This window comes from Elgaria multicarinata, chromosome 2, assembly GCF_023053635.1.
Source record: "Elgaria multicarinata webbii isolate HBS135686 ecotype San Diego chromosome 2, rElgMul1.1.pri, whole genome shotgun sequence".
In the NCBI taxonomy this organism is placed as follows: Eukaryota; Metazoa; Chordata; class Lepidosauria; order Squamata; family Anguidae; genus Elgaria; species Elgaria multicarinata.
Window position 1 is genome coordinate 124,390,197 of NC_086172.1, and position 17,883 is coordinate 124,408,079.

Here is a 17,883-nt window from a genome sequence, read left to right on the forward strand (position 1 = left end):
TGTAGATTGACATTGTTATTTATATAATATTGGGTTTACCATAGCACTGCTTGGAGTTCTATATGTTGAACTTTCTTCTTTGTGTCTGGGCCTCTGATGGTTTCCCAGGCACTGTATGTGTGCGCATATGTCCAAGCCTCTTCAAAGTGTGCGCAGTAGCAGAATGGAAGGCAGTCCTACGGAAAGTAATTTAGCAGTGTCTTTATTATCTTTTGGACAACTTACTTGCTGTAATAAAAAAGTGCATCAAGTGTCTAACTGGCTTCTAAGATGTTCCTAGTTGTCCTTCATCTTTGTTCATTCAGTGGTTAGCATTTTTGTTATTAACTACTGAGCAAAATTTTCAGAGCTAGTGATGACAAAAAGATGTCCAAATGATGCAGTGCTGTTGATACTGCATGACCCTGAGTACACTGCAGGTTTTTTGTGAAGCATGTGGCCTGCATTGCATGGTTTGGGCCCTCCTTTCCATGTCCCTCTACTTGACACAAGTAGGGCTGGTGGGAATAACCCCCATCTGTGTTGAGTAAGTACAGTTTTTAAGCCCTGACTCACTAGTGCCTAGAGATTTCCTCAAATGCATAGTGAAGCATAACTCATTGGGAGACCTCCAGGAACCCATAGAAAAATGTATTAGATTTTGTTACATCAACTTGGAAGTCCATGGCAGAAATCTGACATTCAATATGAAAAATGCAGATTGAATGCCAGATCTCTCTCTCTCTCTCTCTCTCTCTCTCTCTCTCTCTCTCTCTCTCTCTCAATCTCTCTCTGTATGAAAGCTCAGTTTTGTGGGGAATTGGGAAGATCATGAGTATGGGATGACAGAAAGGAAAGAAGGGAAAAAAATAGCTGGTATCCAAAGATCTGAGATCCAAGAGCTTGTTTGGAGAGCCAGTGTGGTATAATGCGTAGAGTGTATGGGACTGTTAGTTGAGATCACTATCTTGGCCTGTGTCCAATATATTATTTTGCAGGGAAGATTTATTTTATCCATTTAGCCATGACATCTAGCAGAAGTTAGTCTTCACATGGTAACCCAAATATGTAATCATTCAGTGACATCAGTGGTAGCTGTTAGGCTGGTCCTTAGTTCACCTTTGTCAATAGAGAGCAAATACATATCTATCTTGGTGATCCCAAACTTAGCTGTTTCTGCATATGTTATAGGAATTAGTTAAAAGGGAAGAACAGCCAATCTGTGGCTTGTTCGAACATAGAAGCTGCCATATGTAAGTCAAACAGGGTGGTTTGAAAAGGATAGGGCTGAAACAAGTCATGAAGATAGCATTTTCCATTATTCATTGATTTATTTAATCATTTTATATATCATTGACCATATCAAAAGATATCTCCTTGTGGAACCCAAAACATGAGGCAAAATGTGCAGGCACTGTTTTACCCATTTGCTTTTTAAGATATTAGCCAGCTCCCACTTTTCAGTATTTTTAGCCAATGAATGAAGTCATAGCTGTGATTGATATTTAGGAAAGCAGAGCTAGCCATATAAACAAAAAGAAGGCTAGAATGGCACACCTGACACCTGTTATCTGGAGAAGGAACTTCCTAGTTCATTTTAAAGCCCCTTTTTTGGGTCTTCCCTGGTGGAGTAGTGACTGCCCTGTAGAAAATTCAGAATTCTGGTATTTTTGAGTAGGTACAATTGGGCAGTAGTGTGCCTACCCAAAAATAAAAGGCAGCAAAAGCTCATGTTTCTAATTCAGGTCTGATTTCATCCAAAAAGAGAGGGTTTTTTTCCTGAGCTTGTGAACATTAATATTTGCTTCTCCAGATTAGCTATCCAGGCAAGAGAATTTAAGTAACATGGAAAGCTACCTTATAGCAAATTGGACCATTGGTCCATCTAGTTCAGTATTGCCTATCGGGGCTACTAGTCATCATGGCTATATATTACATCCAGTATTGGAGGCAGTATGCCTGTAAATACCAGTTGCTGGGGAATATGAACAGGACAGTGGTATTGTCTGGTTGGCCATTGTGGGAACAGGATGGTCTTTGCTTGGATCCAGCAGAGCTTTTATGTTCTCATGTCTGCATTGATTGGCAGTGGCTCCTCAGTGTTTCAGACATAATGCTTTCCCAGCCTTACTGGAGATGCCAGCAACTCAACCTGAGACCTTTTGCATGCAGTGCTCTGTCATTGAGTTGCAAAGCAGTTATAGCTTTGGACACGTTCCCTTTTCTGATAGGCATGAGTAACTTGGACAAACAATGGCTGTTTCTACACGAGGCATTTATCATGTGCTCATGATTGGTCACTTACGGAAGTTTGTGGGTCCTGTGCATGATGTTGTCATACTCCATGGCGCTGCACGCTCTTTACAACCTTTATTGCATTGTTTTTCATGGTGACAAAAGTCTGGCATTTTCTCTCCTCCTGCTATGAATGGGAGGTATGTTGATGAAATGGTGCTTTTTCACAAATAATACTACAACGTCATATAGTGGCTTTATAATGAAACATAGAAGTTTCTGACAAAAAAAAAGTGGGAAAAGGAGCTGATCACAATCCCACAAGGAATCTGGAAACAGAAGCACCAGTAAAGTTGATGGATTCAAGCCCAGTATAGAAATGCTCAGTATCACCTGATGGGTTCTACAGAGCATGAACTTGTATTGATGAGGTGGCCTAAATAGGTTTGTCAAATTCACTGAGTGTCGCAGTATTTTTCAGATGTTACAAAGTCATACATCAGTCTTTATTTTGACCTTAATAGATATCCGTGCCATCCCTGCTGAAGGATCTTTGTTGGGTATACCCATCTGGCTCTTTATCTTGATTTCTTTCCCACTGTCCTGGTTCTTCTTATGCAAACACATACCACCCTGACCCCATATTTACCATCACCTCTCATCCTGGCATATTTCCTCTTCCTGGTTCTTTGCTTTCAATAGAGTCAGCCCTTCCTTTTACCAGAGACATGAGGTATCATGTGAAGCCCCTAAGTAATCTTAAAAGGATTACTTGAAAGTATTTGCTTCCTGTATATTCTATTAATTTAGTTGATCCAAATTTTCTAGGAAGGAGTTGAAATAGTTGAATATTAGAGTGGGTGTTGAGGGCTGCATGTCTTGCCTATACATTTCAGTCAGACTACTATAGTGTCTGTCTTCTTATAATTCTAATACATTTTTCTTCTCCATGTCTGTTTGCAGGTTATCTTGACGAATCAGATTACCACGTGGCTAAGCGATGGCCTTGCAGTACAGGCAGACCTTCTGTCTCCAGCTGATGACTTGTTCCTGTCTGAAGGTAAGCAATCCTTTTTATTACAGTTGAAACCTGATTCTGACACAAATCTCCACTGCCATTTGTAAGTCTCTTGTTCATATTTAAGAGGCAACACAAATGTGGTTTTCAGGCCCAGTATAAAATGTAGCTAGATTTCAACATTTGGGCAGTTTAAATGTTTAAGACCAGTAAATGTCATTGATCTAAAATCTGCATGCTTGGACCTTAGAAGGAATGTTCATCCCACAATTTGTTTGGTAGCATGTTTTAAAAAATGACTATGTATCCACTGACTTGGTGAATTACAAAACCTTCCCCTAATTGTTAGAGGCAAGATATTTGAAGGACTAGGTAGATATTTATTCTGATCTAATATGATATGAAACCAGGAATTGACAGTAATTATCAGCTATTCAAAGAAAAACAGCTTAGCTCTGTTGGAGAAAGAACAAATACTCACTTGTGCATCCTGAACCGTGCCTTGTTTTTGTTTCAAGTGTAGTGTAGCAAAGTGCCGATCTGAATACTACATTATGCTGTTGAAACTTGTGTATGATGTAACACAGCCTGATTTTGTTAAAAACCTACACCTGATAAGCATGTGGAAATTATGCAATTGGAACAATATCTTCGATCTAGCCATGTGCTCTTATCCCTATAGTATCCAGTTCTTTGCTATCTAAGTCCTTTACAGCTTTTATACTTACAGCATGCCCTTTGTAAAACTCGGGCAAAGTGAAATTATAGGAGTCAGTGGCAGAATTAAAGTCAATTTTCTGAGTCCATTACCTTATCCATGATGCATTCATCTGAACTATGGACAGTATCCAACAGGACACAAATGCTAATGCTATTGGTATTGTGCTAGAGTAGTTTATGCAAGGACAATGTAATTTACCTTAGTGGTTGTGCCTTGTTGGACACTGCCCACTGTATGTTGCAACATGGATAGGGAACTGTTTCATAGAGAAATATTGATGGAAAATATAATAGAAGCTTTATGTATCTTAGAAAATAAGAAATTTAAGGATGAAAATATTTTATTAATTACTTAGTTCTAACTAGAAAAACCTTCATAAAAGCAATTAGAAATGATTACTGCTAGTACATTTGCCCTATAGTGTGATACAGTCTATGCTAGTAGAAAATTTGTGATGTGTATGCAGAAAATTGTAATGTGAGTATGTGAAAAATATGTGTTCGTAAATGCAGATATTATATTGGTATGTGTGCCAGGGAGCTGGGATTGGCCATGGCTCCCTGGCTTCCCATTGGATCTGGCTGGCCACTTAAAACTGGACTAGGACTAGGTGAGCATCTGGTTCTTTTTAGGTTTGTAGATGGGAATACAGATAGTTGGTAGGTAAAGGGAGAAAACGTGGGTTACACTCAGATACATAAAGAGAGCATGTATGCGTTATAGCATAGAGAGAGAAATGAAGGAAGGGTTAACAAAGAGAGAGGAGAGAAGCACTGTGTGGGATGCAAAAAGAAAAACTGGGCTGACAGTTAATTAAAAATGAAAGAAAAAATGTTTTTCTCTGGTTAAAGTAGTGACCCAACCCTCTTTAGTTAGTAAAAATGTGAAAATGGCACCCAGAGTGACTTGAATTGTGCATCTTTGAGCCATTTACTTATAATCATGACAATGCCGAACACAAAAAAGTCTCAGAATTTGTTTGGTTGTGAGAAGTTTAAACAAGCATCTCAAGCATAAAGTGTTCCAGCAAGTTAGAAATTGAAAAACACTTGAGGGAATAACATTTTGACACATGCTGGGTTGTTCTCTTCTTTGTTACAGCAGCAAATGTTTAAATCAATTGCAAACTTGTTTGTGCAAGCCCCTTTTGAGGGCAGCAGTCGTTTGCCTCTGTGCGTCATGAAGGCATGCTCTGAAATAAAGTGATTCATAATTGTCAAGTACTCAGTTTTACTAGAAAGTTTTTAACAAATCATAAGTGATTAGGCATCCTTTGTAACCACAAATCCATTTGGAATTAGGTTTCTGATATTAAATGCATTGGAGTGGTAATAAAATATCTGGTTTAGGTTATCATTTTGAGTAGTCTAAACTGTCAGCACTCTGATTCTGGTAAAGACTAGAATTGGATTTTATTGCGCTTCCACGCTGTACATGCCCAGTATGTATTAGTTGTACCCTCCTGACATTAACTTCTGTAATTTTCTCAGGGGGTTATGCTTAAGCATTAGATGGAAGTGGATGGAGAAAAATATGTCTTATTTATACTAATTGAAAGACTGTAGCTAAACTGGGTAGATGGTAGAAAGAACGCATTTCATTTCCCCCCTGTCTTTTCAATACTAAAGAACTGAAACCACTGACACATGCCTTGAACAATGTGGAGTGCCACCTTCTCTTCTGAAGCCCAAGCTAGTGCCTAGGCCTGGGAATGATTCCACGCACTCTAACATGATGTGGACTTAATTCCTTCTTGTCACAAATCTTTAACTTTTAATGGAGTGTTTTTAGCTATGCATATGTAAAACTTACTTGAAATGCATTCTTTCTTTCTTTTTTTAATGCCTCTCCTCAGCCAAAAAGGGTCCCAGAGCAGCTTACTATCAGTTAAACAAGACAGTCCCTACCTGCAGGCTTACAATCTAAAAAGATATGACACACAAGAAAAAAGGGGGAAAGGACTTCCACGTCTCCAACACACGAGGGTAGCTTTAAATTGGTCAATCCAGACACTTGGTGGAAAACTTGCCCAAATCTTGAAGTGTCCCTATCCTGAGATAGATTACTGATTAGAGTACCACCTGATTCCTTGTACTATTTACTTTCACCTAACCATCTCCCAGATGCATGGCTTTTTAAAAGCTCAGTCAGCTAGCTATAACTCAGAAAAGTAGCCAGCAACCTCCCTGAGGTCTCCTTTCACTCCCCAGAGTCAAATTGTTGATTCTTTTTTGTTTAATCCCACCCATAGTTCGACCTCAGAGTCATTGACTGGGTTTGGCCATCATGATAGCCCATGACGGTTTGGGCGGAGTCCTGGCAGCCTACATGAACCATCAGAAAATAAAGCAGGGTAGAGTGCAGTGTGACTGCTGTAACCACATGGTTTGAGCAAGGCATAGTCTGTTTTTTTCAGCTCCGTGGATCCTGTCAGATCAGAGTGGAAATCAACTGATGCACTATGAAATTCCAGCGCCCTAACTCTGAAAGCAATGAAAATCCCAGTTGCACCGAAAAGAGGGAGATGCCTATAACATCTTGCGGGTTTGTGGGATCGGGACCAAACTTCATACCCTTTCTCCTCTACACTGCTACTTTGGTCACTTTAATGTGTTCCTATGTGATAAGCCTGTGAAGAGCAGAGTGGCATCTGTTTTGACTGCTCTTGTCATGCAACTCTCTAGCCAGCCAAAATAACCTACGCTAACCACCACACAACATGATAATCCATGATGGGTTAAATAATCCACTCTGAACACCGTGGATTATCAGAGTGGGTTATTTTGGCCAAATTAGCCATTGTGGGTAAAATAACCCATTATGGGTTATCATGATGTTCAAACCCAGTCATAGTCTGGAGATGATGGGTCATGGCTTTCTACACTAGCTGCAGCCTTTCTGCATTAGCTGCAAAGAGGCTCCATGTAGAGGGCATTGGAGCATTATAGGGAGGCATACATGGTAATCATGGGATTTATTTATTTATTTATTTATTACATTTTTATACTTCCCAATAGCTGAAGCTCTCTGGGCAGTTCACAAAAATTAAAACCATAATAAAACAACCAACAGGTTAAAAGCACAAATACAAAATACATTATAAAAAGCACAACCAGGATAAAACCATGCAGCAAAATTGATATAAGATTAAAATACAGACTTAGAACAGTAAAATTTAAATTTAAGTTAAAATTAAGTGTTAAAATACTGAGAGAATAAAAAGGTCTTCAACTGGCGACGAAAGTAGTACAGTGTAGGCGCCAGGCGGACCTCTCTGGGGAGCTCATTCCACAACCGGGGTGCCACAGCGGAGAAAGCCCTCCTCCTAGTAGCCACCTGCCTCACTTCCTTTGGCAGGGGCTCATGAAAAAGGGCCCCTGTAGATGATCTTAAGGTCCGGGCAGGTACATATGGGAGGAGGCGTTCCTTCAAATAACCTGGCCCCAAACCGTTTAGGGCTTTAAATGTCAACACCAGCACATTGAATCGGGCCCGGACCTGGACTGGCAGCCAATGAAGTTGTAAAAGGACTGGCGTAATGTGATCTCGCCGGCCAGTCCCTGTTAGTAAATGGGCTGCCCTGTTTTGTACCAGCTGAAGCTTCCGGACCATTTACTAACAGGGACTGGCCGGTGAGATCACATTGAAATAGAAAGAAACAATTGCTGCCTTCTCCCAAAGCAAGTGAGCAGAAAGCACTAGTGGCCATGTGAACGCAAAACCTCAGGTGTAGTGATGATGCAGTCTATGAACCTGAGTGATTGGGGCGCTGAGCCCCTCCAATGGTAGATGTCCCCTCCCCTCATTCCCAGTTGCAAAGGTTGACAACCATCTTTATTAAATTTTGTCTGTGTTCAGCTTCAGTATGCTTGCCCATATTACCCAGTCTTGCAGCTAGGCACTGGGTAAGCACCAATATCACAAGACCTGGTTTTAGATAAAATGGAATGACAAAGTTAGGTGTTGTCAACATATTGGTGGCAGCTCATTCAAGAGTCCTGCATCATCTAATTAGTAGAGCTAAATTATAGAGGGCATGCCACATTCCCTGGATCCCATGCTTATTTAAAAGCAGAATTGGAAATCAATTCCATACATTCTGATGCTATGCTTCTTCTTCTAATTATTAAAGACACATTTACTCTGTTAATCATCCAAAATGTATCGCCTGACTTAGTTTACAAAAAACCAAAGAGAAAAAATAAAACAAAAACTAAACAGAAAACATTTTATATATTAGTATAATAAAATTGCTCCAGGCACGGGACGTGCAAAACTAAGGGGTCTTGTAGAAGATGAAGAATTACATAATCCCACCCAGGGAATTCTTGAGAAAACAGCAGCAAAGACCATGCCCTACACATTCCTGGAGACCCACCAGCCTGAAACTTCAACCATTTAAAACATGATTCTGGCTCTTACTATAAATAAATTTAATTTTTAACATTACTGCATAGTTTACAGCTCTTTCTTTAAACCCAGCTGACAAAATCTACTCCAGATGTTTAGTAGGCAAGAACAGCAAGCAACAAAGTCAGAAAAGAAAGTTGAAAACATAATGAGCAGAGAAGTACTTAACATATAAAAAATAGGAGAAAGAAAGGAAAACCCTGGCTGAAATTTGATATAATTTTAACAGGAATATAATAATTAATTTATCTTGTTCATAAGACAGCAATTGTATTAGGCTGGTTTTTTCTTTAAAGCCACAGGGGTTTGGCTGATGAAACCTGAAATTGTTGTTCCGTAACATTTGCTTTTATATTAAACAAATGACCTCAGAGTTTGGAGCAGCTTTTGACTCCAGGGAAAGTATGCCATTAAGAAAGTGCCAGAAATGTGCTTAATTGATACAAGCTTTGAAAACCATTCTAAAGGGTGTTATTTCCTATTACAGATTTCTGGGAAATGATGGAGCCTCAGTTCATGCATTTATTAGAGACTAGTCCCGAAACTATGTGGTGGAAAGTGGGGGGAAACCCCTCCCCCATTCAGGCCTCCGTGGGAGTGCCCAGTCACGGAGTGTCTCTTCATACCAATATGCCTCTTTTAAAAGTGTGTGTGTATGGAGGGCATGGGGGGAATTACAAAAGCAGGGCTATTTCAAAATTGGCCATTCATGTGGAGGCCCTGGCTCACAAGGAAGGATATCTGTGTAGTAGAGGGAAGGGGCTCTCCTTCACTATGCTACTTCAGCACTTGCCCCCATGGTATGTATGAATTGGGCCTAACAACTGTTGACATCAAATTATTTAGGGCGATTAAAAATTGATTTTGGAGAGCTCCAAAAGGATGGCCCTCAAAATGGCAAATGTGGTTCAATGTAAGCAAATGTAAAGTGATGCACATTGGGGCAAAGAATCCCAACTTCAAGTATAGTGCGATGGGATCTGAGCTAGTGGTGACTGAACAAATAAGAGATCTTGGGGTTGTGGTGGACAGTTTGATGAAAATGGCAAACCAGTGTGAAAAAGGCAAATTTCATGTTAGGCATAATCAGGAAAGGAATTAAAAATAACACTGCCAATATCATACTGCCCTTATACAAATCTATGGTGCGATCACATTTAGAATACTATGTACAGTTCTGGTCACTGCACCTTAAAAAGGATATTGTAGAATTGGAAAATGCTTATAAAATGGCAAGTAAAATGATCAAGGGGCTGGAGCAACCACCCTATGAGGGGACGGTTTAGCTTAGAAAAAAGGACATGATAGAGGTGTACAAAATGATGCATGGTGTGGAGAAAGTGGATAGGAAGACATTTTTCTCCCTCTCTTATAATACTAGAACCCAGGGTAATCCCATGAAGCTGACTGGTGGGAGATACAAAACAAATAAAAGGAAGGACTTCTTCACACAGCACATAATTAAACTATGGAATTTACTACCACAAGATGTAGTGATGGCCACCAATTTGGATGACTTTAAAAGGGGTTGGATAAGTTCCTGGAGGAGAAGGCTAGTCCTGATGGCTATATGCTACCTCACGTATCTGAGGCAGTATGCCCATGTACATCATTTGCTAGGGAACATGGGCTGGAGGGTGCTGTTGCACCATGTCCTGCCTGTGGGTCCCTGGTTGACAGGTGGCTGGCCACTGTGTGAACAGAATGCTGGACTAGATGGGCCTTGGTGTGATCCAGTAAGGCTCTTCTTATGCTTTTATGTAACTGCAGAATTTCATCAGAGTTTGAGCTGAATATGAAGCACTACATAGCCAAAGTCTGAATTCAGTTCAACAGATGCTAATTATTTTACCCAAGAAATGCAGTAATTAGATGTCCTCTTTTGTGTTGAACAGCTATCCTTGACAGATGGAAGATTTTGTCTTCTCTTGGCACATAATTACATTTGAGTGCCTTTTTTTTAATGATCCAGTTATGAATTGTGAGCAAAATATTTAATTTCAGAGAAGCTCACACAGTAACAGCTTGTAGCAAAAAATACACTGCTGGCAATATTTCCATAAGCCACTCTAGAAATTGCGGTGAACAGAAACTAGTGAGAGTGTTTGTATTTCAGTCTGAATATTCTCTGTACACCTTCCTTAAAAAAAAAAGGAGGAAAAAAAAAGGAACCAGTCCAGCAACATCAATAAACAAAGAGCCTTGTCTAAGCTTTGAAATTCAGACTTGCAGGAGCTTTGCCAAACTCAAGCAAGTTTTACGGAACAAAGTAATTTATCCAGACCACAAAGTAATGACCATGTATTTCTCTGCATGTCCCTCCCATTGTTAGTTATTACCAGGGTCTTTATGTACGAACTGAAGAAATTTTCCTTTCCAGTTAGGCTCCTCCCTGGTACAGTGACATTACATTCCCTTGTTTCTCCCTCCTCAACTCTGAATCACAGAGCCCTGTGCCCTATATTTTAAACAATAGGACTAGCCAGGAAGATGACTATTCAAGACTGAAGTTTCTGCACTATCTTACTGAAAATGAATACTGGGGGCGGGGGATGGGGGCGGAATTAAAAGAATTTCAAAATCTATAGTGCTGTAATTTATCACACTCATACTTCTCCTTAGAATCTTGTTACAGTGCACCACTTGCCAGATAATTATTATTTTTTGTCTTTTAACTGTAGCTTTGCAGAAACAAAAGTATTCACATGACCAATATGCTTAAATCAGCTAGACCCTATAAGGCTTCCTTTTGAAAATTCTTTTTCTGTCAGCAGAGCATTTTGTTTACCTGTCCTCTTGTAATTTTGCGTGGCGCATAGGAGCACATTTTTGAATACAATATACTGTTTTAGAATTTAGAGAAAGGAATTCATCCGTTTGCTGCTGGTTCAGAAATCTGCCTGCCAATAACAATATAGTTTGAATGGAGACAATGAAGAAAGGAAGATAGTAATATTAGCTTCAGTGCACTTGAGCTATGTAATATCAGTTAGTTGCAAGCTGTGACATGAGCTGGGTGTGAGAGAATGAAAGTTGAGTTCACAGAATAGCCTATATATGCACAAGAAAACTTAGCAGCCTCTTTTGAGACTTATAAAAATATACATTGAACAATTCCCCCTCCTCAACAAACCCCACACAAAATAGCAAATTTGCTCTGCAAAGCAGAATCAGCATTCAGAGTGCCTTTTACAGCTGCTTGGAGGCTGTAGATAGTGCTAAATGCTGAGAACACACTAGCTCTCCAATCCCTGCATTGGTTCCCTATTATCTTCTGTACATACTTCACAGTGATAGCTTTGATGTAAAAAGCCCTAAAAAGCTTGAGTCCTACATAAGACCCGGGTTATCCTCCTAAGGACATGCTAACTGCTCGACAAAGGGTTATCACAAGATTTAGATGAGGGGAGTGGGGATGACTTGCTGTGCTGGTCTGTGTCCGCCTTTTATGGGCTATGGAGGAGGAGGAGGAGAACATATCTCTTTCTTCACGTCTTTCTTTACACTTCCTGCCCTATATAGTTTCTCCAGAATGTGGATTAATGTCACTGTCAAAGCAGGGGAATGAAAAGGGCAGGCTGCCTTTGCAATGTATGAAATAAAATAATCTTGTTTACCATGGTATGAACAAAATGGAGAGGGAGAAACCGTATTTCCTCTGGAAAACTAGCATATCAGGGTTCTAGTCTAGCCTTATCCCCTGACTGACTAGGTTTACACACACACACACACACACACACACACACACACACACACGATAGCCATGCTGACCATAAGACCAATTCCAAAGTACGTATTAGTGTAATACTTTTATTATACTAACCAAAAGATGAAAAGATTGGGAGATCTCGAAAATTTCCACATTTTTGGTGATCTTTTGGTTGGGCTAATAAAAGTATTACACTAAAATGGACTTTGGGATTTTATTTTAATTTGTTAATAATAATAATAATAATAATAATAATAATAATAATTTTTATTTCTTATAGCCTCTCCCTCTGGATCAGGGCAGGGAACAACATAAAACTGATTAAAAGATATAAAACTAATACATGGTTAAAAACAGCCAGACTTCTTAAAATTCGACTGGGTAGGCCTGCCGGAAGAGATTAGTCTTTATAGCTTTTTTATATTCAAAAAGACTGTTGAGTTGGCGAATCTCTCCTGGCAGGATATGTACACTGTTCAAATTTTGTTTGTTGATTTAAAACTAATTTTATCTTAACTTTCTGCAGAAACGGAAAAAAAAAGTTTTTAAAAAGTTCGGTTTAAATATACAATAACACACTAAGGCTGCAATACTGTACCCACTTATGTGAGAGTAAGTCCCATTGAATTCAATGGGACTTACTTCTAGGGAGACACACATAGGATTACAATGTCAAGCTCCCCATTGATATACCAATAAAATCAAGACAGAAATTAAAATTATCAACTGAAAGCTCAGGAGAACGCAATGTATTTCTCCTGGCACCTTAAAGTCAACAAAGGGTGCATCAGCTGAGTATCCTTGGGGAAAGTGTTCCACAAGTGGTGTGCCATCACAGTTACCCACCCACCTTACCTCTGAGGTTGAGGGCAGCGGTGCAGAACTTCTGATGAGGAATTGGAAAATTCATACGTAAAAGAAAGAGAAAGATAAGTGGGCATTGCTGAGAGACTGAAGAAACTAAGGCTGTTTTTTCTTTTTTGTTATAGTTATGACGACATCAGTAGCACAGTTATGTCTTTGTAATGTCTTTGGTTATTCATGCATTGTGTATTTGTGACTGCCTATGGATAGCATCTTGTGCCAAAATTCTCTTCAATCTGAAATCACTTCTGCAGTAGAAATAGTCTGCTAATAATTTTCCAACATAATGTCAAGCTGCATATGATGAAGTACAAAATGAAACACTCCTGCTATCAATCTGTTCCACCCCTGCTGGGTCTGATGGCATATGAGGAAGCTCAGGCTTTATGCTTCTGGAGAAGGGGATACTGGAGTCATTTTCTGACAGGAGGAAGAGATGCAAGCATCATTCTTGGGATGAAGCACTCTTTGGCACTTTAAAGACAAACTAGTTCAGTATGGCATGGGCTTTTGTAGGCAAGAGTCCAAAGTCTTTCAAATCAGGTTGCAGATCTCTGGGAGACCTTCCCAGCTCATCCTGCTGGCTTGATATTTCTCCTGCCAATTGCATCTCCTGGGATCTTGCTTGTATCTGAATGGAGAGTCCGAGAATTGCCCAACAGTGGTTCTCGTGTTTATCCCTTTGTAACTGGCATCTCATTTGGATTTAGTTTCCTGTCATCTGTCAAAACTATCTAGGGCAACTTAAGTTCTTTCAGAAATAACTGCCTCTGCAAAGAATAGCTCACAGTAGAGTAGTCATTTCAGCTTCCTTTGGGCTGCATGCCAGTTTATAGAATAATGGATCTTTCTTCCTCTTGAGTTGCTGTTCTCTTTGCTCATCTTTATAATTTTTTTATGTAGATAAGGGAAACTGGGGATATTTCTCATTGTGCTAAATAAGTGTCTATTCATGGAAAGGGAGCGATTTCCAGTGTCGCAGGAGCCACTGCAAGCATGAAAATGTTCCCCATTTTAATTCATGTGGCAGTTCAAAGAATTGGTCCTTGTTCTGACATAAGAGTCTGTTAAAGTTTCAGAAAAGAAAAGAAAAAGGCCATAAAGTTTGCTGGCATGGTGAGACTATTGTAAGATGCTTTTATATTGCTGTAATTTAATTGACATCATGGCTGCAAGCTTTAATCAAAAGAATAAATTAAAGCTTTAATTGGTAGGGGCCAATTTAATCAGAGCAAATTTTAATCTGGATGAGAGTTATGGGCATGTTAGCTTTTTTATGATTATGGATTCTGATATAATTCTGTAATAAGGGATGAAAAAGAAAATATAATGATGACCTTCTAACTGTTATCGCTGGGCCAAACGTGACATTAAAGATGACACTTCATGTTTTTATAAACATTGCTCATAGGGTTTTATTTTTAAAATTTCATAGGGGTGGCATGTTTTGTTGGGATCATGGGGGGAGGGGTTTAACCCTTTCTTCTTCTCCCCCAGTCCCCCCCCCCAAAGCATGGCTATTAGCCTCAGAATACGTGGTTCCATAGGTGCCGATGGGAGTAATAGTTGCCATGGGTAATAGTTGCCATGATAGGCAGGATTTTTGTCAAGATATTTTGATTAAAAAAATTAATTGAGAGGCTGGCATGTTCCAAACTGAAGCGCTGGTCTCCAGCACCATCTCCCCCCCTTCTTGAAACATAAAAATGGCAAGGAGCTGCAGTCCAGCATGCCTAGCTTCCAGAAAAAGAAAAAAAGAAAAAGGTAAGCTGGGGTGATGAGGAGTGTACTGGTTGGCTAGAGGGTGTGGCCACCTCTGCCTTGTACCTGTTCTTGGACAAGTTATTTTTCTTTTGGCCTCACCAGTTTGCCTTTAGGAAATGGGGGTTTTCTGACACACATCCATGGCAGCCATTTTGTAAGAGCTCCCATGACCCTCTCTAAAAATCCTAAATCTGACTACTGATCCAAAAAGGTTGGAGACCCCAGCATCTCTATACATGTGTCTCATCCTCCAAGTCTAATATGGGAGAAATTCAAAGAAAGGTTGTAATACATATTGTAGAGTAAAGTAGTATAAGACATTCTGGTGACAGGTACTGTATATTCCTGACATGATATGGAAACAAATGCTCCACTTGGAAGGCACAGTAGAAATCAAATAGTAGTAATAGTAGTAGTAATCCTCCTCCTCCTCATCTTCATATATTTATTTCTTACCTGTCTCTCCCTCTGGATCGAGGCAGGGAACAACATTAAATACAATATAAATCAAATGCATAAAAATGATTAAAAGAGCATATAAAACCAATACAATATTAAAATAACAATCAGAATGTCTTAAAATTCTTAGGTTTAAAATTCATCTGGGTAGGCCTGCTGGAAGAGATTAGTCTTTATGGCTGTCTTAAACTTGGAGAGAGTGTTAAGTTGATGAATCTCTCCTGGCAGGCCATTCCACAGTCTGGGGGTGACAGAATAAAAAGCCAAAAAAGGAAAGAACCTCAAGAAGGAAGCCAAACAAGCCAGAGGCAAAGGGGTGAAAACAGAGATGTGGTATTTTATTTAAAAATTACCAACACGTTTCGGTCCATAAAATCCTTCCTTAGGGTAATTCAGAACAAAAATAAGTTATCAATTCTCTCATGGACTCACGGACCCACGGACCCAAACTAGGTACAAAGGTAGCCATATGTAGAGTGCATTGCAGAAGTCGAGCCTTGAAGTTACCAGTGCGTGCACCTACCGTCTTTAGGTCTTCCAACTTTAGGAAAGGGCGCAGCTGGCGTATCACCTGAAGCTGATAGTAGGCACTCCTGGCTGCCGCATCTATCTGGGCTGTCATTTGGAATGACAGATCCAGAAGTGCCCCCAAGCTGCGAATGCAGTCTTTCAGTGGGAGTGTAAACCCATCCAGAACTGATTGACACACCTCCAAACCTCCAGGTTAGGGCCCTTGACAGTAAGCACCTCTGTCTTGTCTGGATTCAGTTTCAGTTTGTTTTTCCTCATCCAGCCCACTATCACCTCCAAGCATTCATTCAGAGGCGACACACTATCCTTAGCTGACACTGTTGTCGAAGGTATAGAGAAATATATTTGGGTGTTATCAGCGTTCTGATAGCACCCTGCCGCATACCTCTGGATGACCTCTTCCAGCGGTTTCATGGAGATGTTAAACAGCATTGGGGATAGGATGGCACCTTGTGGTATGCCATATAATAGCTCCTTCTTTGAGGAGCAACTATCCCCAAGCATCACCATCTGGAACCTACCCAAGAGGTAGGACCAGAACCACTTCTTACTGTCCAGTCAGAGTACTTATTATTATTATTATTATTTATTTATTTATTTATTTATTTATTTATTTATTTATTTATTTATATAGCACCATCAATGTACATGGTGCTGTACAGATAACACAGTAAATAGCAAGACCCTGCCGCATAGGCTTACAATCTAATAAAGTTGTAGTAAACAATAAAGAGGGAAGGAGAATGCAAACAGGCACAGGGAAGTGTAACCAGGCACCGGGTAGGGTGAAGCTAACAGTATAGAGTCAGAACAAACTCAATATTTAAAAGCTATAGGGAAAAGAAAAGTTTTTAGCTGAGTTTTAAAAGCTGTGATTGAGTTGGTAGTTCTCAAGTGTTCTGGAAGAGCGTTCCAGGCGTAAGGGGCAGCAGAAGAAAAAGGATGAAGCCGAGTAAGGGAAGTGGAGGTCCTTGGGCAGGCGAGAAGCATGGCATCAGAGGAGTGGAGAGCACGAGCGGGGCAATAGTGTGAGATGAGAGAGGAGAGATAGGCAGGAGCTAGACCGTGAAGAGCTTTGAAGGTCAGCAGGAGAAGTTTATATTGGATTCTGGAGTGAATTGGAAGCCAATGAAGAGATTTCAGAAGTGGAGTGACATGGTCAGAGCGGCGGGCCAAGAAGATGATCTTAGAGGCAGAGTGGTGGACAGAGACCAGCGGACTGGTGTGAGATGAAGGGAGGCCAGAGAGAAGAAGGTTGCAGTAGTCCAACCGAGAGATAACCAGTGCGTGAACGAGAGTCTTGGCAGAAGAGACAGACAAAAATGGTCGAATCCTGGCAATATTATACAGGAAGAAGCGACAGGATTTAACTACTGCCTCGATATGAGGAGTAAAGGAGAGCGAGGAATCAAATATAAAGCCAAGACTGCGAGCTTCCTTGACCGGAGTAAGCATGACATCGTTGACAGTAAGAGAGAATGAGAGGTGAGGAGAGGGTTTAGGAGGAAAAACAAGCAGTTCAGTTTTTGCCATATTAAGTTTCAAACGACGATGAAGCAGCCAGGCTGAGATATCTGAAAGACATGCCGAGATACGATCGTGAACATCAGGAGAAAGTTCCGGAGATGAGAGATATAATTGTGTATCGTCGGCATACAGGTGATATTGGAGGCCATGAGATTGAATAAGCTTACCCAAGGGCAGCATGTATAAAGATAGATATATGATGGAAAGCCATTCTATGATAGTATAGTTCCCAGATGTTAGTTGCTCATTAATGCATATGCATTTTTGTGAACCGCCCAGAGAGCTTCGGCTATTGGGCGGTATAAAAATGTAATAAATAAATAAATAAATAAATAAATAATAAAATCTGAATGTAAAACTTTATGCAGCAGACATGATTACTATACATACTCTGGGGTTATGCACATGTTTCCCTCTGCAAACATGTTCGAACAATAGACTAGTGTCTTTATACATCTGTGTAAATATGTCTGGAACTCCTCATTGCTCCTAAGCATGTATATAATACCATTATATTTACATCAGGTTACATATCCTAAACATAGAATAGCTTTTTCAAACACACATTTTAATGTGCTTCCTTCTGTGGTACTTGAAGGCTGCTATAGGAGAACTCCATTTCAAAATTGGGTATGGATTTGTGGAGATGGAAAGATTGAAACCATG

General features: G+C 40.0%; 1 protein-coding gene across 4 annotated transcripts in view; it reads left to right on the plus strand.

Moving 5' to 3' along the window:
- RAD51B (RAD51 paralog B) overlaps positions 1 to 17,883 on the plus strand; it is a 369,395-nt gene that overhangs the window by 121,397 nt on the left and 230,115 nt on the right. For all 4 annotated transcript variants that reach the window (XM_063118844.1, XM_063118845.1, XM_063118847.1 and 1 more), the window contains one exon: positions 3,178 to 3,274. In XM_063118844.1, coding sequence (XP_062974914.1) covers positions 3,178 to 3,274 — 97 coding nt within the window. The remainder of the gene's footprint in view (positions 1 to 3,177; positions 3,275 to 17,883) is intronic.